This window comes from Emys orbicularis, chromosome 1 (assembly GCF_028017835.1).
Source record: "Emys orbicularis isolate rEmyOrb1 chromosome 1, rEmyOrb1.hap1, whole genome shotgun sequence".
NCBI lineage: Eukaryota > Metazoa > Chordata > Testudines > Emydidae > Emys > Emys orbicularis.
The window spans coordinates 113,330,927-113,354,839 of record NC_088683.1 but is presented as its reverse complement, the minus strand read 5'-3'; the positions used below and the strand labels follow the sequence as shown (position 1 = coordinate 113,354,839).

Genomic DNA, 23,913 nt, shown 5'->3' with positions numbered 1-23,913 from the left:
TGGTGACCCCTTTCACATAGCAAGCCTCTGAGTGCAGCCCTCTCATAAATAAAAAATACTTATTAATATATTTAACACCATTATAAATGCTGGAGGCAAAGCGGGGTTTGGGATGGAGGCTGACAGCTCGCGACCCCCCATGTAATAACCTCGCGACCCCCTGAGAGGTCCCCGACCCCCAGTTTGAGAACCCCTGGTTTAACCCGTATCTTTCTGTATTTGTGCTGACTGATCTCTAACACTCATGGATTGATAAATTTGGTTCACTGTGATTACTTGACATCTTATTAATTAAGAAACCCCAAACCTTTAAGTAACAGTGTATTTAAGCTACCAGAGGAATTTGAGCAGTCAGCACTGAGCCCAGGGGCAAGGCCGCTGAACTGTGGGTTCCAGATCTCAGGAATGGGCACTAAACAAAGAGTCTGGGCCCCAAGACTGGGGCAGTGACTGAGCTCTGTTCAGACACCAGAGGCTTAGAACATCCAGGGATCCAGAGGCTCCCCTTAGAGCAGTCTGGCGACTGGCACACAGGGGTGCCCAACCAGATCTGAGACAGGCATCAAGCAAACCAAGTGGTTACAAAGATGTAATAAATAAGAGCTTACACAGGAATGGGGATTTTTAGGAATTGCATTAGGCCTCTTAGTATGTTAGTCCCAATTGGGCTTAGCAAAGCAGCTCTGTTTTCTGAGTGATGCACAAAATAGCAATAAGCTACTTAAAAAGAGCAAGCACAGCCTTCTGGCTACAATAGTCCATCCAAGGGAAAGTAAAGACAACCAGCATATCAAGCTGAGTGTTTTGCCTGCGTGGTGTTTGCCATCTCCCTCATTTATTGCCTTGAGAAATGGATGAACTGCAACCAGGCATGAAGGATATCCTCTCTTTCTCTAACTTTTAGGATTTCTCTCTCTCTCTCTCTCTCTCTCTCTCTCTCTCTCTCTCTCTCTCACACACACACACACCCACACACCCCCACCAGGAAGGCAGGCTAGGACTGAAATCAGGGGGGTGATAGAATTCAGGAATCCTATTTCTAGTTTTGCAACCAGGGGGAAAAAATGTAATTGCTCAGTGCCTCAGTTTACCCATCACTAATATAGGCTTACCACTACCAGTTACGCACACCATAGTGTTGTAAGGCTTGATATTTGCAAAGCCGCTTGATATTATTAGATTAAAGGTGCTGTATATGTGCAAAGCACAAATGTACAAGGAGATCACCAAGATGAATTTTGTAAGACCAGAGAGAAAAAAAAATTAATTTTGATCCTTGCACACCTGTCTCCTGCAGCTCCTTTCTATGATAGCAGCCTCTTATAGCCCCCAAATCCATACACGTTCTGTAGCTTGACACTGGAAGCCTTGAAATTTCTTCAAGTCCCTACAGTGCAATGAACTAATTTTACTATACGTGCACCAGAACAGTGAATGTCATGTGGTCACTACATCTTATAATATGTGTCAATGCTTTACAGTCATGTAATGCCAACTCCAAAATGGAACACAGCAAAAATTCAAGAAGCCATAGTAATTAGTGCCTCCACTTCCTAGTAAATTCCCCTTCTTGGACAATAAAGGAGACTAGAGGACTCAAGAATAAATCCATTTTAAATGGTAATACTTAGGAGCTAACCCAAATAGTTTCACAAATATAGAATATTTATTTTCCTATGTTTTCAAGCATTTAAATGAGCAGTTGCAAGAACGAATGTGCGCTCTTGACATATATTGTGGTGTTAGAGGTCCCAGAAGGATAGTTGAAACTCGGGCACCAGGCCAATTTTAGTGAATTTGAGACAAAGGAAGAACTGCTTCTTCTGCCTGTCAGCCACAGATGAATAGCAGAACTAGCAATCATCTTATTCAAAGTTCAGCAGTCTGTTATGCTGAGTCTGTATCAAGTATCAAGAAGACTTAACAAACCAAATAGGATATTTTTTGTAGTCGGGAAGGATGCTTCAGCATCCATCTGGTCTCACCCCACCATAGGCCCAGACTGAAGCAACCCTTCCACCTGCATGAGGCGGCCTGGACACAATTCCCTGAGGTGTTCGCTAGTGTTGATCCTGAGTCAGTTGGTCAGGAATGTAAAACACTCTTCCACCAGACATGCACTTTCCTTGCTACCTGAACAGCACTCTCAGCCTGGAGTGCTAAGGATCCAGACTGTTCCCCAAATGGAAGCACAACATACTACCATAAGGCAAGTCTATTTTTAACATGTGGTGTGCAGTCTTCATAATCTGCAAGCCCTTCTGTAGCCCACAAACGCTTGTTTCAGTAATAGACAGAAGGAGCTAAAGGATCTTTTCTACTTTAAATGGAATCCTAGGAAATTCAAAGGGAAACCAGCAAGACTTCCTTATACTAATTAGCTGCCTCTTTCGTGTTAAGAATCAATTTTCTTTCAGTCACATCAATGCATTTCCTTTCGGAGTTGCAGATAATTAGCCATTTCCTTTAGGTTACAGAGTTTGGACCACCCTGAATTTCCTATATCAGATCTTCTGCTTAAATAAATACAAATAATCAGTTTTTAAAAGATTATGAGTGAAATCCTGGCTCTTTTGAAGTCAAATGATTCCTATTCATCAACTAAACCTTCCTATTCAGCTTTTAGAGAATTCAACTATTGATTTCTCACATGTTCAAACCAAAATTAAGTTTTCCTTTTCACTTTAGTTTCTGTAGAAGAATCTTTACTAGGAACAGTAAACACTGAGCATGCAAAATATGGCTCATTCAAATTTCAGGCCATCGAGGAAAAGATGGCAAATAACACACGTACACAGGGTTTTACAGGTCTCTTCATCACCCTCACTCTAATTCAATCTTAAATAACTACACAATACATATTTCAGTCTACATGAAACAATCCAAACAAAGCACATTATATACGTACAAATATGCACCCACAAATGTGCACTATCCAGGGGATACACTCTATTTATGCTTCATCTATACAGGGCAGTCTAATCCAGCTCAACACCCTCCCCCACGGATTAGTTCTAGCACTCCAAGTCGCTGAGCAGCTCCAAAGAGTCACCATATTTTTAAATAAACCTAAAAGAACAGTTACTTTCTTTACAGTAATACACCAAGTCCAAAGCCGAACAGCTTCCTGACAGAGCGGAGATGACTTGCTCCGCCCTCTGTGATGTTGTCTGTCAGCACTTGGACTGCAGATCCCTGAAGAGAGGAAAGGAACGCTCTGCATGCCAGGCAGATGGCTCTGAGTTCTAGAACAGTTACGTACAGACGAGTTTCTTGCTGAGACCACATGCCCAGAGTCTGTAAGTGCTCTAAATGAGCTGCTCATCCCTGAGCGGAGTCTTGGTTGGCAGAAGGGAGGAGAAGGGTACTCCCTTAAACACCTGTAATGTGTCTTTCCTCCAGTTTAATGGGGACACAACTTCTTGTGGGATTGTCTCCTGCATGGCCATGTGATGTTTGCTTGGCAAATACACTGATTTTAACCATCCTTGCATGAAGCATAGTTGAAGTCTAGTAAACTACATCATGTAGGCATAGAAAGTCATATGACTCAGAAGCATGAGACATGCTCTTACTAATGTCTTTGAATAAGCCTGCAGGTGGTTGACAAGGTCCACTGTCGTCTGGAATCTTTCTTACGGGAGATAAGCCTTCGATGACTTGGAATCTAACATGGCTAATAGGAGCACTCAGGGATGAAGCCTATTAGAGCCTTTTCCCTCCAGTTCTAAGGAGGCTCCCATTGAATGCTCTAGGAGGAGGAGTTTAAGGCTCGTTTGCCTTCTGAATTCTTTTTAAAAAGGAATGATAAAATTAAATGTCTGTTGAACTACACATGTCCTCAAGGCAAAAGAGGCATTTCATTTGACCATCTTTCAGTGGAATTAGAGCATCACAAGGAGGGGCAAGTTTTGAACCCCACAGACTTTGCTTCAGCCACAGAAGCTAGATCCAGAACCGGGGAAGTCCCTAACAAGTCATGCTTTAGGGGTTTTTAAGCCAACAGGCATAAAAATAATCAGAAAAACTAACAATTATGCTAACTATACATACAAAACAGATTTAAGTTGTATAGAGCACAATAAAAGGAGACATAGCACGAGCTGTTTGAAGGAACAGAGGGATGGTTGGAACTGCTCTGCCCCTTATGTCCTTGGTTAAGGAAGGGGAGTGAGAGCATCCAGGGTGCTGGTGTTGCCTCAATGGACATTGCTGGCCAGAAGAACCCAATCTCCCTCCTGCATCCAGGACATGTGCAAACCAGAAATGGGATCCATGTGGACAATTACATGAAGAAGAGACATATTCATCTTTTCTCTTGAAGTACGGAATTCACTCTCCATCCCTCCCCTTGGTATTCAAGGCTTCAGACCAGCGACAGGCTTCAGCTCCAATGCCTTGTAATCCAGCACAGCAAGAAACTGGAGCTTTATACCATTGGACAGAGGAGATTCTCAACTTTCCAAACCAACATACAGAAGTGTATGGCCATGTACATGTTATAAGAAATGTATATGAATTCCTTAATATGAGATTGCCAACATCATCACAAAATATCCTCCCTACTTTTCAATCAACCTTTGTAAGTGACACACTTCACATTTCTTTCAAGCTATATTACTTTCCCCAACCAATCCTTACTAAACCATTACCTAACAGACAATACTAGGATGAGATTTTCCATTGGGCACCTGTCTATAGCCAAATTATACTGCAGCAACTGGCCTCTCTGCCACATTGCTATGCTGGCAGTGTTGGTCCAATTGGCAGAATGTGCACACAGGACCTGGAAGTTCACCAAAACCTCTGAGAAATGTTGGGTTTCCCCGCTTTGCTGCAGCCTACAAACTGTTCCCCTTCCTGTTCCCCTTCCCAACTGTGTACTTTAAGTAATACATTTTAAAAAGTAAAGAAGAGTAAGAGAGAGATAAACCTATCTACTCTACGCATGTGGCATATGCCTTTCAAGCATCCGGCATGTCAGGAGACATTTTACCTTTCAGTTGTTTTCTGGTTATGCCCCACCTGCCTCTACCAAAGTAACCCAAGTGCAATATGCATTGTGTTAATTAAAATTGTGTTTGTGTTGTTTGTCCCAACACACCCTGCACCAGCTCAACCACTGCAGCCAATAATGTACACGTTCTCTGGCTGAAGCTGATAGCAGTGCTAAAGGGTTTCAGCTAGGAGGGAGGGTCAAAGCAATGCAAGGACCTTGGGGAAAAACTACAAGTAAAAGGAGGAAGAATGGGTGTGGGATCCTAGAGGACACCCCCAAAACTAAGTATTTTTTCCAGACTACATATGGTACTAAGACTTTACTACAGTGTTGTAACGAATTGGCTTGGAAAGCTAGTTACATCTCCAATCTCGGATCAGAATGACTTTCACGGTGAGATGCTGCCCAACATTTAGCCAATAACTGCCTAAGAAAAACAATCAGCTCCACACAAACCACTGCTTCAACAAACTTTAGAAAAAACATTATCTTTCAAAAATATTATGTGCTAAATGTCCTGAATGAAGGGCGCAAGGCATTCAGCATGTAATGGATGTTAAACTTCTTTGCCTTTTGGGGTCACAAATGATTGCAGATACCTACATCTCGCTGAGATGCCCCAGTATGCACTATGTAGGCAATGTCAACCGTGAAGCCCCTTTTGATTCATGCAGCCAGCCTCTCTTTCTGGGGGTTGGGGGGAGCATGACTAGGAACAGAGTAGATGATTTTTTTGGTTGGGGGTGGTTTGGGTTATTTAAAAACAAAACAAAACAAAAAAACCCTCACACTACATTCAGTGCACTTTAAAAATTTAGAATAGAAAAAAGTTGTATAAACACTCCACATACTCAGAAAAAACCCAATCATTTCCCTGAAATCCTGCTGGGTTGGTTCTATACTTCAGTGATTGAGATCCCCAGCTAGGGTGACCAGACGTCCCGATTCTATCGGGACTGTCCCGATATTTACTTGTTTGTCCCGCGTCCTGACTGATGTTCCGTCGGGACGCGAATTGTCCCGATATTTTGCACTCCGGCGCACAGGCGGAGGGGGCTCGTGCCCCCCCTGCCCCCAACTCAGCCCTGGCCCCGCCCCCTCCCTGCCCCATTGGATCCCTCCCCAAATCCCCACCCTGGCCCCGCCCCTTCCCCAAGCACGCCGCACTCCTCCTTCTCCCCCCTCCCTCCCAGGCTTGCGCGAATCAGCTGTATGGCGGTGCAAGTGCTGGTGGGGGCGGGGGAGAAGCAGGACGCGGCAGCCAGCTCAGGGGAGGCGGAGGTGAGCTGGTGCGGTTGGGGGCGGGGAGCTGCCGGTGGGTGCTCAGCCCCCACCAATTTTTCCTATGCTCCGGCAGCTCTTTTTTTTTTTTTTTTTTCCCTTCCCCCGCCGCCGGCTCTCAGTTTTTGTTTTTGTTTTCCCCTCCGCCGCCGACCCCGCCCGCCCTGTGTCCCGATATTTCATGTCTTTCATCTGGTCACCCTATCCCCAGCACAGTGCATACTGGACCATCTCATGCGGAGGCAGATGTTCTGTAACCTCAGGCACCTGAGAGGCTAAAATTGATTAAGTGCTCAATGCCATCTTATAGTTGCTATGCAGGATACTCAGCACGTAACGAAAAGAAAAACTTAATACGTGCAGGTCACCTTTAACTGCACCACAGCACTTAGATTTTTTTGGTGTGGGTTACTGTTATTTAAACTTAGCTTTGGAATTTAATTTCTTGAATCAATGTGACTAGGGATTCAAAACAAGCTCAGAAGTCTGCTGCCAAGAAATGATAAACAAGGATTTTAAGAAAAAGACTTAATACTTGCCCAAGAAAACAATCTGTGTCATTCATCCATTGGTTTATGAACTGCGCTGTGATGGGCTCAGGGTTGTGTGGAAATCTGATGTTCTCTAACGTGTGCAGAAGTAGGTCAGGATTGTAGTAAAGGGCAGCTATGGCAACCTGAAGACACATGGTACGAAGCTCACTTGTTTTAACTCCTCGAGTTAATCGCTCTAGCACAGCTTCTACAAAGAGTGGGATACACTGGGGCACCGGAGGGGAAAAAATTAAATGTTAAAAATACTGCCAGTTTGCAGGACAATTTAAAAGCATTTATCAGTCTCGAACCTGCTGAAGACAAAGAGTCAACTGGAATTCTGCTTGTAGCTCATAATAGTACAGTATATTCATTTCCCAACATAAAAGCAAGAGTGTACCTTCACCTTAAGACTCTGCATGCTTATAAAAGCTTTCTAAAACAATTACCCTTTGGACTAAAAGTTATGGCTAGTCTCAACACAAAGGTAAATATTTTGGGGAAATTTGGTAGGATTTGTTTTAGTGTGTATAAAAGGCATTTTCAAGCTTTGGGAAAAGAGCTCAAATATATTCTTGTCCTAAGCTAAATCAAAAACATCTTAGCTTTAAAGCTTCACTAGGCATGTACATAACCCTCAGCAAGAAATATATATTCTGCCAAATTGTAACAAAGTATGGTGAAAAACTTCTTACAAAAGTCTGTAAAGAGTATGGTTATTCAGGTATTTGCATTGCGCAAGTTTGTATGTCTAGATTATGAAATAAACAGTTCCCTATAAGAAGGTGCAGGTATATCCCATGTTTACGAGCATGGGAGCAAGTTTTGATTTCAATGTGCAATCATTTCATTAACACAGATGTGGCGCTTTTACACATTAATTTCATTGAAAATGTATGTAATTTAATTCCATCCCTTTCAGATTTCTCATTGTAAAAAAAATTCCGAGCAAAATTTTCCCTTCAATTACTCCAGATTTACATGAGTGGAATTCTACTGATTTCAATTAAATTAACTCCAGAATTATCCAGTAAATTTAAGGGTCCAGGAACAAATGGACACAATCTGTTCTTGCTGTGCAGAGCTGGGGCTTTACACAAAAATAACAAAGAAGAATTTAGCTCTTAATGTGAAAAATACACTACTCCAGATAGTGGTTGAAAATGTGTATACAAAGATCCAGGAAATTTGTAGTTATGGTACTCACAGCAACCATAATCCAGCCATACTGCAAATATTAAGTCATAGATTTTACAGTATATACAGCAATTCAAAATACAGCACTAATAATAAAAAAAATCTGAGTTCATATTGCTGTGGGAAACAACTCCAGTAGTTTGACTTGCATGATTAAATTCTAAATCATAGCAATGTATTAAAATGTCTCATTCAATTCGGAACAAGCAATGCTATCAGGAGAAAATTTAGGAAACAGAAAGAGAATCCTACCCAAGGTACCAGTCTTTTATTGTTCAGTTTTAATCCCATTTTCTTGCATTTTCAAGATGCCATGTCCTTTAATCTCCTCCACGAGAAACAAATCCCAAAAAAATCTCTTGAACTCATTTCCTCTTTGCACAGTCAGTGTGCGGGAGGACAATTCCATTTAGAACATCTGATTTCCTACATTTGTTCCTTAAATCTACATTTTTCATCTACTAAACTCCTATGAATCTGGTTGCATTTACATAGAAGTGTGTACACAGCATCAAATCTATAAAAGGCTGTTTGTAATATATTACCTGGTCAATACACCGCCCTTTGCACTGAAGAACAATTACTTCTAAAAGTTTGGCTGCATGACACTCTGCATCTTCTCCTGCATCTCCAGTTAATACCTAACAACAAGAATGATAATTCAGCCCAACAACATCGTATGCAATCTGCTGTGGAAATACACATACACACACGAGAGAGAGCATGTGTATGGAGAGATGTATATATAAGAAACCATGGTAAAGGGGCACAAGACTGGAGAATTCAAACTGACCTTAGAGCTTGCAAAATCCATATCATTCTTTACAAATATTAACATTTTTCCATTATGTTATTTCAGTGCTTGTCCTTTTCTTGAGGAAAACATTATTTTAAAAGTTATTATGAGTATCCTTGATAATTGGTATTTTCTGCAATGTGATTTCAGTTTTGGTGACTAATGGCAGATTAACAGCCTGGCAAAGTGAAGTCCTGTTTTCCACAGAACAGGTACAACATGAGCAACAGCATGGCAAGTTTCTTCCACAATGGTCTATCCACATGCTTCATGGATGAAAGGGGCAATTCAATTCCCATGTCCATTTAAACCGTGGCCTCTCTGAGGAGGAGATCGGTTACAATTGTGGAAATGGTTTCTGTGATGCGTCCACTGGGAACCGAGCTAAGGCTTATCATTTCACCATGACCAATCAACAACCACCAACTGGCAAGCTTTGCTCACTCTTATTTTGAATATTTGATGCTCAAACATCAAGGGTGAGGACTATGACAAGGAATACAAGTCTTACCTTTTTACACATAGTGTAAATGATTTCTAAATGTTTTGGATTAGACAGTAAAGTATCAGTGTCGATGGTCACATAATTGTGCATGAGAGGCATCATATCTAAAAAAACAAGAAAAGATTTTATATAAAACCAACACCCCCAAAACTCTAACCATTAAGGCCCCGACCTGGCAATGGGATCTACTAGCTTGGATCCCTGAGCATGACAGGAGTCCTAAAGCTTCTGCATACAGCTATCTGTGCTAGCAGATGCCTTTCTGAGATGGGGTTTTTAAATATAGATAGAGAAAAAGAATTAGAACAGACATAACTACATTTTAGCTAACGAATTGATCGTTTCATAATTTTTAGGATTTTCCTTTGAGCTCTGGACCTACTACAATGTGTAAAACTGACTTATTTGGCCAAATTTCTCCAAGCAAAGAACAGTGGCATTAGCTCACCGTGTTGTACTGGGGTGTTCACAACAAGGCTCAAGCACATGTGCTCTTTTCACTAATACAGACCAAAAGAAAGTAACTCCATAAGATACCTGCAAAGTATTCAAAGCAATCCTGCTGGAAAACTTCATATAGAACACCTAAAAGCTGCCACATTTGGGGGGAAATCATCTGGCACGTCAAACTGTATGCCAAGGAGAGAATTTCTTCATAAAACTCTGAAGAGAAGAAAATTTGAGGTAGGGGTCTGTAAAAGAGAAGTTTTGCTTGCAAATACCATAATCTCTCAAACACATGCCCTCAGGCCATACAGCAATGAGCAGACAGCTTTGGAAAGGTAAAATGTTATATAGTGAGAGACTGAAGAATATGGACCGAAAAATTCCAATAAAAAAGGCATCACACTATATTTAGTTTCTTATAATCATTGAAAAAATGCATTACCAGTGTGTGACGTTGTGCAGGCTATATGATTTTATAAAAATATGCTAATGAGTGAATATAATGTGACTGGAATATGCTTCATGCAAAAGGTCTCTTGTAATGTATCATTACAAAGCTTATAATCTATACATAATCTATAAATGTATCACTCTTGTATCTAAAACTAGAAATATGAAATATAACTCTGAGGGCCTATTGTAATTATGCAAAGTGTGGGCCATTAATGGTGGTTTGGAATCTTGATGACTCCCATTAACCGGAACAATTGACTGCAGATGGCTCTGTTTTACCTGTAAGTCTTTCTATATACGTGTGTGCTGGCAAGTGGGTAATGAAGTCTTGCAGTGACATGTGATCATGTCACCTGAACTGGAATCCATCTTTAACCTGGTGCTTTTCCATGGGGGGGAACCCAGAGGGACAAAGGATTCCCGCCTTATGCAAAAGGTATATAAGTGGGTGGAACAGAACAAGGAGGAGTCATCATGAGGAATCCCCTAGTTACCACCTGAGCTGGAACAAGGGCTGTCCCAGGGGAAAGGACTGTGCCCAGACTAGGAAGGTGTCCAGTCTGAGAAAAGAAACTTATTGAAACATCTCTCAGGGTGAGATTTTACCTGTATTCAGTTGTATTACTGTATTAGGTTTAGATTGGCGTGTTTTATTTTATTTTACTTGGTAATTCACTTTGTTCTGTCTGTTACTACTTGGAACCACTTAAATCCCTACTTTCTGTGATTTAATAAAATCATTTTTACTTAATAATTAACTCAGAGTATGTATTAATACCTGGGGGGGGGGGGGGGGCAAACAGCTGTGCCTATCTCTCTATCTGTGTTATAGAGGGCGAACAATTTATGAGTTTACCCTGCATAAGCTTTATACAGGGTAAAACGGATTTAATTAGGGTTTAGACCCCATTGGGAATTGGGCATCTGAGTGTTAAAGACAAGAACACTTCTGTAAGCTGCTTTCAGTCAAGTCTGCAGCTTTGGGGCAAGTAATTCAGACCCTGGGTCTGTGTTGGAGTAGACAGGCGTGTCTGGCTCAGCAAGACAGGGTGCTGGGGTCCCAGGCTGGCAGGGAAAGCAGGGGCAGAAGTAGTCTTGGCACATCACTTGGCAGTTCCCAAGTGAGTTTCTGTAATTCAACCCATCACACAGTGAACTAAAGAAATTGTTTCTAAAACATTTTCACACTTTTTTCTATTCTCTAAAGATTTGTTTTAATTTACAGGCTTTACCATAAAACGCCAAAGCTTTTTAATATAGGGAACTGCTAGGAGCATAAATGTAATCAAAGGTCACTTCCCCTTAATTTCAAATCAAGTTAAAATTTTATACGGAACTGAGTTTGATGCTTTTCAGTGCTCCAATGCACAGAAACTAATGTAATTTACTGTAGTAGTTTTAGTAACATGAAAATAGGAGATCAGGATACACAAATCAGAACTAAAAATGAACTTCCTTTAGTCCTGAGAGAAGTGGCTTATTCAAGCCTGAGCTGAAGTCCTGACAAAGTACTCGGCAGGAAGACAGTACTATTTGCTCTGTTAGATTTAAAAATATTGCATTAGTAACTTTTTTCTGCCATATAAAACAAACTGGATACTTCAAAAAGCCAGCTTCTGCATATACCTATTACGTGTTTCTGCAAAACGAGGCCAATGATCTGTAAACAAATGCTCTCCAACTGTTGAGTTATCTGAAATAAAAATAAGACAGTTTATTTAAAAAGCTACAATCAGAGTAACATGATCCATCCACTTGACTAATTCAGTTTGACTAAGCAGTTCTTTCAAGGAAAAGAGAGTTTCCATCCTGGTTTAAACGCTTTCAACTATCATCAGAATGTTACAGGGACACACTCAGTTATAAGTACTCAGCTATTTTAAAAGATAGTTTTCCTGAACATCGTTCTTAGAACTGTTTACTTAACAGACTGATCATCATTTTAATACTTCCTAACTAATGGTTGCTACCCATACACTAGCTGAGAGCTCCGTCACACTGGAAGAGCACCCCCTTGCTCCAGCTGCTGCATCCAAAGGATCTGAGGACAGACATCTGCACAAAAACCCTATAGGGCTGAGGAGGGAAAAAGAGCAAGAAAAAAGAAAAGATGTTCCTGCCTGTGGCCCATACCGAACTTCCCAGAAGACAGTATATGATTGTGTTGGGGAAAAGGGTGCCATTTGCTGGAATGAGCAGGTTTTATTGTGAGTAGCTATTTTGTTGTTGTTGGGCAGGGAGAATGTATTTAGGGGTGAAAACTGTCAGAGTCACAAAAGAGAAGTGTAGGTCCACATTAGAAGCCTACATAAAACCAACAAACACGGACATTTAATTTTATTAACAGACACATTCATTAAGGGCTCACTCCTGCAAGGTGTGGAGCACTCTGCCCCCAGTCTACCAAAGCTCTTGAGCATATGCTCAGCTTTAAGCACAGGTTGTCCCATGGAGCTCCTTGTGCTTTTGAAAGTCAGGCCAATTCTTTAGGTGCCTAAATACAGATTTAAGGGTCTAATTTTAGGTTCTTTTTCAAATCTTGACCATAGTCTATTTCCATGAAAAGGCAGTAAATTGTAGTGTTCATGTATGTGTAAAAGATCCTGAGATAAAGTGTTAAGCATTATTTTGTGCTGCATACTACAAAACAGAGAGCTGCTAAGTTCTCACAAAAAGACTAACTTAACGTAGATGCCCACTAGACTAAAGGCTGAACAAACCCCAAAGAACAGTATTTCAAGCTACCAGTACTAAAGCTCATTTTAGATCCTAGTTTCCATTCTATTTCTTAAAAGATGGAAAAAGATCTTTTATGAAAAATTGAAGATGCTTTGAAATCTTAGCTGAAATGCAGTGGTCACCAAGAAAACCTTTTCAGACATTTCTTGTCAGATGACTGATATGTCTCAAAAATAGGTTTACTTCTTGTGATGAGAACTTGTATAACCAAGGAAGCAGCATGATCTAGGACAGTGGTTTTCAAATGTTTTAGGCTGTGTTCCCCTTTCCAAATAGTCTACCATGTACCCAATCTGAGATACGCACAGGTGACAAGTGGTGAGGGGCACGCAGGGGCACGTTTTCAAACATTCAAAAAAAGCTAGAGGAACATTTGGTGGGGGTCAGGCCCTGTGCAGCAGGGCTCTGGGAGGGAGCGCCACCTCCACCCCCCGACTCACCTCAGTGGGCCACCCAAGGGTTGGGGGGGCACAACCAAAAATTGTAATTCAAAGTGGGGTTTGGCCTGAGGTGAATCAGGGGGTGGAGGCAGCGCTTCCTCCCCAAGACCTGCCACAAGCAAGTCATGGGGTGGAGGTGGCGTTCCGTCCCTGAGCCCAGCTGTGCAGAGCTGTCCCCACCCCAATGTCCCTTCATGACCCTTAGGGTGGCGTACCCCACAGTTTGAAATCCTCTGTACTAAATAAAATGCATTGTCTACCATTTCAGGATTTTTCTTGCATAACCACTGACGAGAGCTCACATACCCCATGGGTATGCGTACCCGTTTGAAAATCACTGATCAAGGACAAAACATCTTCCTGCTGTAATACCAGCTAAGCTCAGAACTACCCAACAACTGTGTGACATTGGGGCAAGTCAATTGACCTTCTTTGTACCTTAATCGACACAGTTGTAAAATCAGAAAAAAGCAGAAGGCAACCCTAAGCTGAACTTTACCTAGTAATGAAATTAGGAAAAAAGTTCCTCCTGCAGATAGCTCATGAATATATAAAGTCTAGAACTCATCCTGCAGTACGATAATATGTGGCTCAATCTCCATCAATTCCATCCAGGTAACTGCTGAGTTCAACATCAAAATGTACGTTGCCATTACCAATAGTTATCATACTGCAGTTACTGTGAATTATAACAAACATTCTCAGGGGAGAATTTAGCTTAAAATGTATTTGTAACAGTCTAACACTTTCTAGTAATATATTTGCTGTAGTAAAGGCTAAAGTGTTATTTCCTCAAAAATGTCAATTATCTCTTAAAGATGAGTACTGTACAACTGAAAATTAGCATTTTACATTGAGCTTTAAATTCATGTTTACTGAGAGGGATCACTTGATCCTAATACACCAAGCTACATAACTATTACATGCTCTTTTCAACTCAAGCTATTTAATATATACATAAAACTGCTTGTTGCGATGAATAAAATGAGAGAAGACTAGATGTGTAACTGAGAGTCATCTCACCTCTTTGTGATCTTCCACAACTGTTAGAATAGTGTCAATAGTGTGTAAGATTCCCATTGCCATCACTGTCTTGTCCTCCACTTCCTCATATTCTTCACTCTGAAGAACTTTACCAAATATCTCAGCCTTAAAAAGAAAAAAAGAAAAGAAAAGAGCAAACAGACAGATCTTCTAGAGGCAACTCATACTTCCAGCTTGCCTCGTAGGAAACGAGGGATTGCCCTTTGACTGATAATGAAGTGGCTGCAGTGTCCTCAAATTATTAAAACATCTGTGATGAAGCCACCAGTGGTGAGAGGCACACCTGATACTTCTATAAGGGAACTGGGGAAGTTTGGGAAATTGAAAAACCTTCTCCTCCCTCCTCTGATAAACCTAACTGTGGCAAGTCACTTAAGTTAAATAATCAAAGCTATTAAATATCCCAGCTTAGAACAGTAACAGCTATCAAAACAGTCAAAACTACTGTAATTTTAAGGACTAAAGTTTAACTTTTTGAAGAGAAACTGTCAGGTAGTTTAACCCCAAAATTTACATGGGGGGGAGGGGGTTACAAGAGCTACTATTGATAGATAGGTTTTCAGTAAAGTGTTTTAAAAACATCAGTGAAAACAGCTTATGTTGGAGCTAACACATGCAGTGTATGCAGATCAGAATTTGATGCCATCATGCTACTGCATGAATAGGCAGAGGGTGAAACAGACTAGAATTGAAACAGAACAAACTAGATGACTCGGCTATTTTCATCATCCAAGCTGAAATCCAAAAGGAAACAGAATAAACAGTGAAAAGCAAATCAGATTTTAAAGATTCTTTATTTTAAATAATCAAAGAAGCTGTAAGCAATATAGGTGGGAATTTTTTAAAATTATGATTTTAAACCTGACAGTGTCCCTTTAAAAAAAGGCTCATTTCAAACAAGCTTGCAACAATGTTTAATAAGCTAGGCCTATGACTGTGACTACAATATTGTTCTACTGTCTCTTACCAGGTGTTGTGTCATGTCAACAGCGATCGTAGCTACTTCCTGATTGTACTCACAGATCATCTTCTGGATAACATTAGTAAGATCATCATTTTCTGTCTCTCTAACGATGTGTAACAGCTCCTGCATAACGGGCCTGACATACGGCTTTACATATTCCTTTGCTAATAAGACAACAAAACAAAATTAGGAAAAATCAACTTTCCATAAAAACAAATATACAATCTGTCTCAGTTATCAGGAACCTTACTGTTCTCTTAAGCAAAAACACTTAAAACAATTCATTTCAAGTAAAAGTTGAGTCAGTCTAACAGTGTGTACTTTTTAGATGCAAACATATTACATAATGTATATACTCAGACATCTCCCACCACTTAGAATTCTGTCCACAGAAATGATCTACTTTCATGAGAGACATGCACATCTAGTATCTGGCCCTAAACATACCCATTGTTTCAATTCAATGTTAAAAAAGAAGATACCATTCAGTTTGTTAACTGAATTGTGTTGATTCAGTTTTCTTTTGTTCAGAAACCTGTCAGAAAAATCTGTAGCCAATGTTCCATGATGTACATTGTAGCTAATGAGCAAATTAACTTGTCTAATGTGATTAAGTGTTCCAGGGATCTATATCTCTAAATGCAAGAACTGTTTATATACATCCACAGCAAATTATAGCAACATGTCATCTAGGCAGGGAAAATAATCAGTATATACTTCAATGAACCATTGTAGCGTACCTTGCTCCTGATTGCTTATTAATGCCTGAAGAGCTATGGCAGCTTCTACTTTGACAGGCATTTCCTTGTCATCAATCAAGCTCTTCTTTGCCAGCTCTACTGCATTCCTTAGGTTGAGTTCATTGTGGAATTTCAAAGTGCTGAATGAATGAAGAACCCAACAGGACTGTCGTACAAGAAGAAAGCAAGTCAGGAGCTACTGCAGTTATAGAATTCTTTAAAGAATTTCAGTTACATGCTAACAGTTCTTTATCTGTTTTAAATTGATGCTCTTTTGTTTGCACATTTACAGAGTATACATGCAATACTACATACTCTGCAGGTTTCACTCTACAGTGGTTCTTCTGCTCCTTTCCCCAAACATCTATAGATTCAATATATAACTGTAATTGTTATACTAAACTTCTATCAGGAACAAGAGAGCTTGGGATTTATTTTTTAAAAGTTTTCTTCCTAGGCAATGAGATGTACACTTAGCAGGAAAATTAATCACTCATTACTGATTGATGTGGGCACAGGGAGGAAGAGCTTAGGGATTAAACCCAGCCCATCCTCAAAGTGGCATTAACTGCTCTCTGAAAACTGGTTTTGGCTTTAGCTCAAACTCCTGAGATTTGCTACTGAATCATCATATAACCATAGAAAAGTAGGGCAGAAAGGAACCTCAAGAGGTCATCTAGTCCATCACCCTGTGCTGAGACAGGACCAAGTATGCTTAGACCAGGGGTGGGCAAACTACGGCCCATGGGCCGAATCTGGCCCCTCAGGGCTTTGGATCCAGCCTGCGGGATTGCCACTCCTGTGGCGCCGCGCCTCTCCCTGCGGCCCCTGGGGGGAGGGAAGAGAGCTCCGCGCGTTGCCCTCGCCTATGGGTTCCACACTCGAAGCTCCCATTGGCCCGGGGCCAGGGCAGGCAGGGAGCCTGCCTTAGTGGTGCAGCACCACTGCCACCCTGGAGCCGCTCCAGGTAAGCCGTGCCGGAGCCCGCACCCCTCCTGCACCCCACACCCCAACCCCCTGCCCTGAGCCCCCTGCCACATCCCCCACCCCTCCCGCACCCCAATCCCCTGCCCTGATCCCCCCCCCCCCGGCACCCCGAACTCCTGTCCTGAGCCCCCTGCCCTGAGTCCCCAACCCCCAGCCCTGAGCCCTCTCCCACACTCTGCATCCCTTCTGCACCCCAACCCCCTGCCCTGAGCCCCCTCGTACACCCCGCACCCCTCCTCCGCCCCAACCCCTTGCTCCGAGCCCCTTCCTGCACACTGCACCCCCTCCCATACCCCGCACTCCCTCCCACACCCCAGCCCCCTGCCCCAGCCCTACATTCATGGCCCTGCATGCAATTTCCCCACCCAGATGTGGCCCTTGGGCCAAAAAGTTTGCCCACCCCAGCTTAGACCATCTCTGACAGGTGTGCCTAACCTGTTCTTAAACACCTCCAGTGATGGAGATTCCACAACCTTACTTGATAACCTATTCCAGTTTTTAACTATCCTTATAGTTAGAAAGATTTTCCTAATAGCCAACCTATATCTCCCTTGCTGCAGATTAAGCCCATTACTTATCGTCCTACCTTCAGAGGACCTAGAGAACAACCAATCTTTATAACAGCCCTTAACATATATGAAGGCTTATAAGTTCCCCCCTCACACTTCTCTTCTCAAGGCTAAACATGCCCAGTTTTTAACATATCCTCACAGGTCAGGTTTTCTAAACCTTTTATTATTTTTGTTGCTCTCCTCTGGACTCTTTCCACTTTATCCACATCTTTCTTAAAAGTGTTGTGCCCGAAACTGGACATAAGGATCATATAAGGACCTCCACAGGTTACCATATATCCAATGCTCAAGTTTCCCAATTTGATCAAAACAGTGAGTTGAAAGTGAGCCATACAGAAATGGATCACCTAGAATTTCAAACGTCTATAAATAAGTTTTACTTGCATATCATTTCAGATCAAAATGCTGAAAAGGTTTCTGTACAATGGAGTTGCTGAGAAGTAAATTATTGTTTGTGACACATGTGGGAACTGCTACATTTCAGTCTGTTATTCAGAGTGAAATAAACCTGAAAAGAAAATAATCTGACACATATTGCAGTCTATAAACTTTGGTGAACTTACTCTTGCTCTGAGATACCCCAGGTTAGACATGAACAATGGAAATACGTGATTCTGTAGCATCAGCTCCATTTGATCCTTGAATACACTCTTCTGTTGAAATAAACAAAAAATTAAGTTCGAGCAGTCTTTATTTTTGGATATACTGTATTATTCAGTAACCCATATTAACTGTCAAATCCAGACTAATAAAACCATTCTCTGCCTTCACATGAATTGTTTCTATCCCATTTAATACATGTAGAATAATTTCTAGATGGCATTTTGACGTGGGAGCAAGAGGCACATATTGAAGAATGGGAGGCTGGCAGGCGACACAACATATTGCTGGAACACTTTAAACATTATTAACAGAACCAGAAGAAGCCTATAAGACCAGGAGCAATTTTTTGCTATGGACAGGTGTCATGGTAATCAGTGTGTCCAAGGTTCCAATTGTTGTTGGAACGTATTTTGTAACATGGTCCCATTTCAGCAGTAAAGCAGGACAGCACAAGGAACTGTTCTGTAACAAGGCAAGTAGTCTGACAGAAAGGGCTGATTGTAAAATGGGAAGAGAAAGAAGTGGTTGAAGTAATTTTTTTTTTTTTTTAAGAAGAACTTCAGATTGGTATTTTACAGCAAAAATCACTTCACAGACTTCATAAGTATGCTTCAGGGCTAGCCACACTTTAAAAATTAACGTTTTAAATTAGAAAGGACAGTTGATAACAGATTCTGATCATACACATACTGTATGCCCTCATCCATTTACCTTCAGTAAAATATCTGCTAGAGATCCCATCACGTGCAATGCTCCGTCTTTCTTTCTAGGGTTAATGTTTGGTTCTGTGAGGATCTGATAGCAAAATGCCATCATCTTCGGTAATACCTAAATATAGTAAGACACAAACAGAAAATGGAGGATAATCTGTACGTGGGGTCAGTGAACTATTTAAATCTGTTTATTAGCATCTTTCTTTTAAAGTTTGAAAACTCAAGAACTTAGAGCTTTCATATAGTACCAATGTGAACTAACCGACATTGCCCATAATGTATTACGGCAACATGGCAGTCTCTTTCCAGTTAATGTGGAAAGCCCTATTACAAGCCTCTTTTTAATCACAACCCTCAAATTTGTCAAAAATAGATGCATCTGCCTGAAATTTCACATTAGTAATCATAAGTGAGGTACATTTTTTTTGATACTTCAAAGCAAATTAGAAGAGGTGATTTGGAGATACAGGGGTTCACACAAGGCAGTACTCTCGCTTATTAAATTTCTTCCCAACTTCTTTTCTGACTCGTTCTATATAAATTCCAGAACAGCGAGGTCTAGAAACTCCAGATTACAACCAATTTTTTGGTTTTTACAAGACTTGGAAAGGTCTCTTGGCAGAATCATTCATTTAATGTGGTTTCACATACATTATATGCTTTGCAGACTTCATGAAATAAAGACCCCAATGCAGACTACTACAATGGGGATGGCGGCAGGCAAGTAATCACGTTGGGGCAGGTCAGGGGAAAGATCATAGAATCTACTTTCTTATATAGACTAAGTGTTCAGAGCTGCAGACTTGGTTTGACTCTGAAAAGTTACTATAGAAACAGCAGCCTGACGCTTCACATTTACTGTGTCTCAAATGACTTCCAGTATCAAATGTGCTTTGTTCTAACTACTAGCCCTGCAAAGTCAACTTGGGCATTCAGGGCCAGGCTGGCTTCTGTCCTTCTCACACGTCACCAAAAATAATGAAACGTCTGCAGGAAAGTTAGGTCCTCATTTAAACCTTTGCACCCCCTTCCCTTTCAACTGTTCAGAACTTAGTAAATAATTCTAACAAACATGCAGACAAAGGAATCAAATTTAGCTCACTCCATCTTAGCTGTGTACTTTAGTCACTAAAGTCAGAAGAGATAATTCTGAATAAACAAAGCAAGCAGATCCATAGGAAAGTGCCATTTTTACTGTCACTTTTCAGAGCAAAAGTGCACATTGAAATATGTATCAAAAACTCAAATTGTTTGATCTTACACAAAAAGGTAGGTCAGAGGAAGGGGCAGAGACAAAGTTGGTTGGCTATCCTTAATACTGCATCTTTACGCTTTTTAATTCTTGATTTTTTGCAGTCTAACCTAAACAGACTTTTCAGGATAATACCTGTGTTCTTTAAGAAAACTACAACATTGTCTCAAAGGCTTTTTCATTACCTAATTGACAGATATTTACAACCTTAACTGAAACTCAGTGAAGTTTTTTGCCTGGTAATATATTAAGATATATATTTAACAAATTAACTAACAATAAAAAATGCATCTGTGCAACATGAGAAAGTATACCTGTCTCTGAGATGCTTAGCATTTGAATTTCTTGATTTGTGTTTAAAAAACTTTTAGTCTTAATGTTGCCTTAAAATGTTTTTTTTTAAAAAGAAATAGGTTTTTGGGCAAAGGAAAGTTTCATATCCATTTCCAGCCAACTGTTCTAGAAAGATAATAAGAGCTTGAAAATTTTACTCATACACCTATCAGCCTGAAAGACCAGGGTACTTAGCCAGGAAAATACTTGTCCTGTTACACCGCATAAAACCATAACCCTTGCCATTTAAGGGAATATAAATAGTCATATACTGTTTATCATGCACCATAGTTAACATCACTGCCAATCAACTTAATACACTTTAAAATGCAACTTACTCCATCTCTTTTGCTTTCCTCATACCTTCTATCCTTTCCAGGTTTCATGCTATTTTTCCACCCCTCCTCTCTCCCCCCCCCCCCCCATAAAAATTCACAGTCTACCTTTTCTTGGCTGTCTTCAGTGTCTTTTTCCATACACTGTGTTCCCTACCTTCTCTTCTATAAATTGTTAGCTCTCCCACCAACTTCTTTCTAAATATAGCATTTCTTTTTTCAATATATCATCAAACTCTCTTCTATCCACTCCCTTCATCCGCTGCTACCCCACTCTCTCACAGTGTTGAGAACATTACCACATATCTTGTAGCCAAAAGACTAAACCTATTAGCCAAAGACTGATATGAAAATAGGGGAACACCCATGCTGTTCAGAAGGAACATTTAGGTGAGAAATCAACCCACCACCCAGCTGTTGGGACGGGGGGGAGGGGAATGTTGGGATTCCTACCAAGGTGCTATCTGTAAGCAAGCTCTAAGAACAGTCTGATATATTTACCTCTGGCTAGTAGGTAAATAATACATTTGAATCCCTCAATTCTGGCTGCTGGAAGGGAGAAGTATTCTCTCTTGCTACCCAAGAGCCTTCCTGGCTGCTGCATGGTGATGGTGTATAGGGGTCTCTCCTACTGTTTAGGGTCTTCCTCCCCAGTGATTAGTTCTCATGCCTGTTTCTTCTGCTCCTGTCCACAGCTTTCCCAAGAAACAGCAGACTGAAACCAACTTTATTCTCATCAGTTTCACTGCTGCCCACAGGATTCTAAACAGAAACAGTGAAAAACTAATGTGAATCAGGTCCACTTCTCCCTTTGCTGTAGCTTAGGAAGCTCTGAGCCCCAGAGACTTTGGGGCTTTCTGCCTGCAGACTTGGGAAGACATTAACTGCATCTGTTCACACTCAGTTCACATCTGGAAGGTGAATCTTTGCAACCATAATGACTAGAAACTTAGTTTAAAAATAGAAATTGAAGTTTTGATTACGTGGAAGTTGATAGCACTCTTTCAGTGCAGGGTAGATTCTTCAAGGCTTGAGGATAATACAGAACCATTTGAGACAGACAGATGCCCTTTTAAAGAAAGAATTTTTAAAAAAAGAATAATTCAGTACCTCTTTTCGCTTCTTTGCTGCAGTGTAGAGGAGATTCTGGGCTGCTGTTGTAGGAGATGCATAATCCTCAAACACATCTAACAATGTTTAAAGAAAGTGTTTTCAGTCACTGAGTACAATTTAATAATAAAATTCTCACAGATCATTTTCAAATATACGTAGAGTAAGAGCTTTGGATGGATGTCACAGAACCAGGGTGACAAAAGAACATTACATTTATTCATGTTCTTCTTCAATATAACACATTATTTAAATGGACAAAACTAACTTATTCCCACTTAGGCTTTAAAGAACAATTCACCTCACTTTTAGAGTCTCCCTCGAACTCTGGTGAAGATACAACTACAATGGCATAGTGGCGAATACAGTTTTGTAATTCAGGGATCTATAACGCACAATTACAGCAAAAACAGGGAGCAAACACTAAGCACAAACATTTACCAAATTTCATGCGTATGTACTCATATGGATCCTCTTGCCACAGCTCTTCATCCTCATCTTTATAACACATTAGGGAGAAAATCACTTCTTCAGATATACTCTAAGAGCGGAGAAATCAAACATGTTCAAGTGCACAGAACATATTTCAAGTATAGCTTTCCCCCCCTCAAAAGGTTTACTACATTGTACCTTTTCGTAAAATTAAGTAAAGTTAGTTTAACTAATCCTCTTAAATTATTTTTACTGACTGGGATAATCTTACCATACACACATCATGTTTTTCAAAGGACTCAGAAGGCAGCAATAAATTTTACTCCACCATACTCCAGTACAACACAAAAAATATACTGCAGGGCACAATCTAAGAATAGCAAAAGATATCATTCTGTGCGAGGATTTCAAAATGTGGCACTAAGATGAGAGTAGATCTTTTACTTTCCCCTCATCTTCCTAATACTCATGGGATTTATCTTCTGATAAGTTAATTAAACATGGGGACTTTGTGATAGGAAAACAAAATATGGAGATGAAAATAATTTTCTTTAGCTTTTTCCACATGTTCTAATGACAACAGAAGTGGTTAAATAAGAGCTCATTCCCTCACAGTTTGTCTTCCCTTCCTTTATCTTACAGTGCAGATAATGTTGAATATCTATAGTTACAATCATAGAATCACAGAAATGTAAGACTGGGAAGGATCTCGAGAAGTCATCAAGCCTATCCCCATGCGCTGAGGCAGGACCAAGTAAAACTAGAGCATCCCTGAAAGGTGTTTATCTGACCTGTTCTTAAAAACCTCCAGTGATGGGGATTCCACAACCTCCCTTCAAAGCCTATTCCAGAGTTTAACTACTTTTATAGTTAGAAAGTTTTTTCTAATATCTAACATAGAGTTCCCTTACTGTGGATTCAGTCCATTACTTCTTACCCTACTTTCAGTGGGCATGAAGAACAATTGCCACCATCCTGTTTATAACAGCCCTTAACATATTTGAAAAACAGTTCTCAGGCTCCCTCTCAGGCCAGGTCTACACCCAGCCGCTAGTTCGGCGGCTGGGAATCGAAGTTCTGGGTTCGATTTATCGCGTCTGGTCTGGACGCGATAAATCGATCCCGGAAGCGCTCGCCGTCGACTGCGGTACTCCAGCTCGGCGAGAGGAGTACCGCGGAGTCGACGGGGAGCCTGCCTGCCGCGTGTGGACCGCGTCTGAACCGCGGTAAGTTCGAACTAAGGTATGTCGACTTCAGCTACGTTATTCACGTAGCTGAAGTTGCGTACCTTAGTTCGAATTTGGGGGTTTGTGTAGACCAGGCCTCAGTCTTGTTTACTCAAGACTCAGCATGCCCAAGTTTTTTAACCTTTCCTCCTAGTTCAGGCTTTTAAAATCTTTATCATTTTTGTTGCCCTTCTCTGGACTCCCTCCAATTT

The 23,913-nt window shown here is 40.8% G+C and overlaps 1 protein-coding gene across 1 annotated transcript in view; it reads right to left on the bottom strand.

The window, feature by feature from the left end:
• The window catches only part of IPO8 (importin 8), a 76,760-nt gene that overhangs the window by 10,229 nt on the left and 42,618 nt on the right, over positions 1 to 23,913 (bottom strand). Inside the window, exons 10-21 of the mRNA XM_065418549.1 lie at positions 22,485 to 22,584; positions 22,044 to 22,120; positions 19,012 to 19,128; positions 18,261 to 18,350; positions 16,139 to 16,304; positions 15,402 to 15,562; positions 14,414 to 14,539; positions 11,838 to 11,904; positions 9,849 to 9,974; positions 9,318 to 9,415; positions 8,556 to 8,651; positions 6,820 to 7,040 (exon numbers count right to left, since the gene is read on the bottom strand). Of these exons, the coding sequence (XP_065274621.1) occupies positions 6,820 to 7,040; positions 8,556 to 8,651; positions 9,318 to 9,415; positions 9,849 to 9,974; positions 11,838 to 11,904; positions 14,414 to 14,539; positions 15,402 to 15,562; positions 16,139 to 16,304; positions 18,261 to 18,350; positions 19,012 to 19,128; positions 22,044 to 22,120; positions 22,485 to 22,584 (1,445 nt within the window). The remainder of the gene's footprint in view (positions 1 to 6,819; positions 7,041 to 8,555; positions 8,652 to 9,317; positions 9,416 to 9,848; positions 9,975 to 11,837; positions 11,905 to 14,413; positions 14,540 to 15,401; positions 15,563 to 16,138; positions 16,305 to 18,260; positions 18,351 to 19,011; positions 19,129 to 22,043; positions 22,121 to 22,484; positions 22,585 to 23,913) is intronic.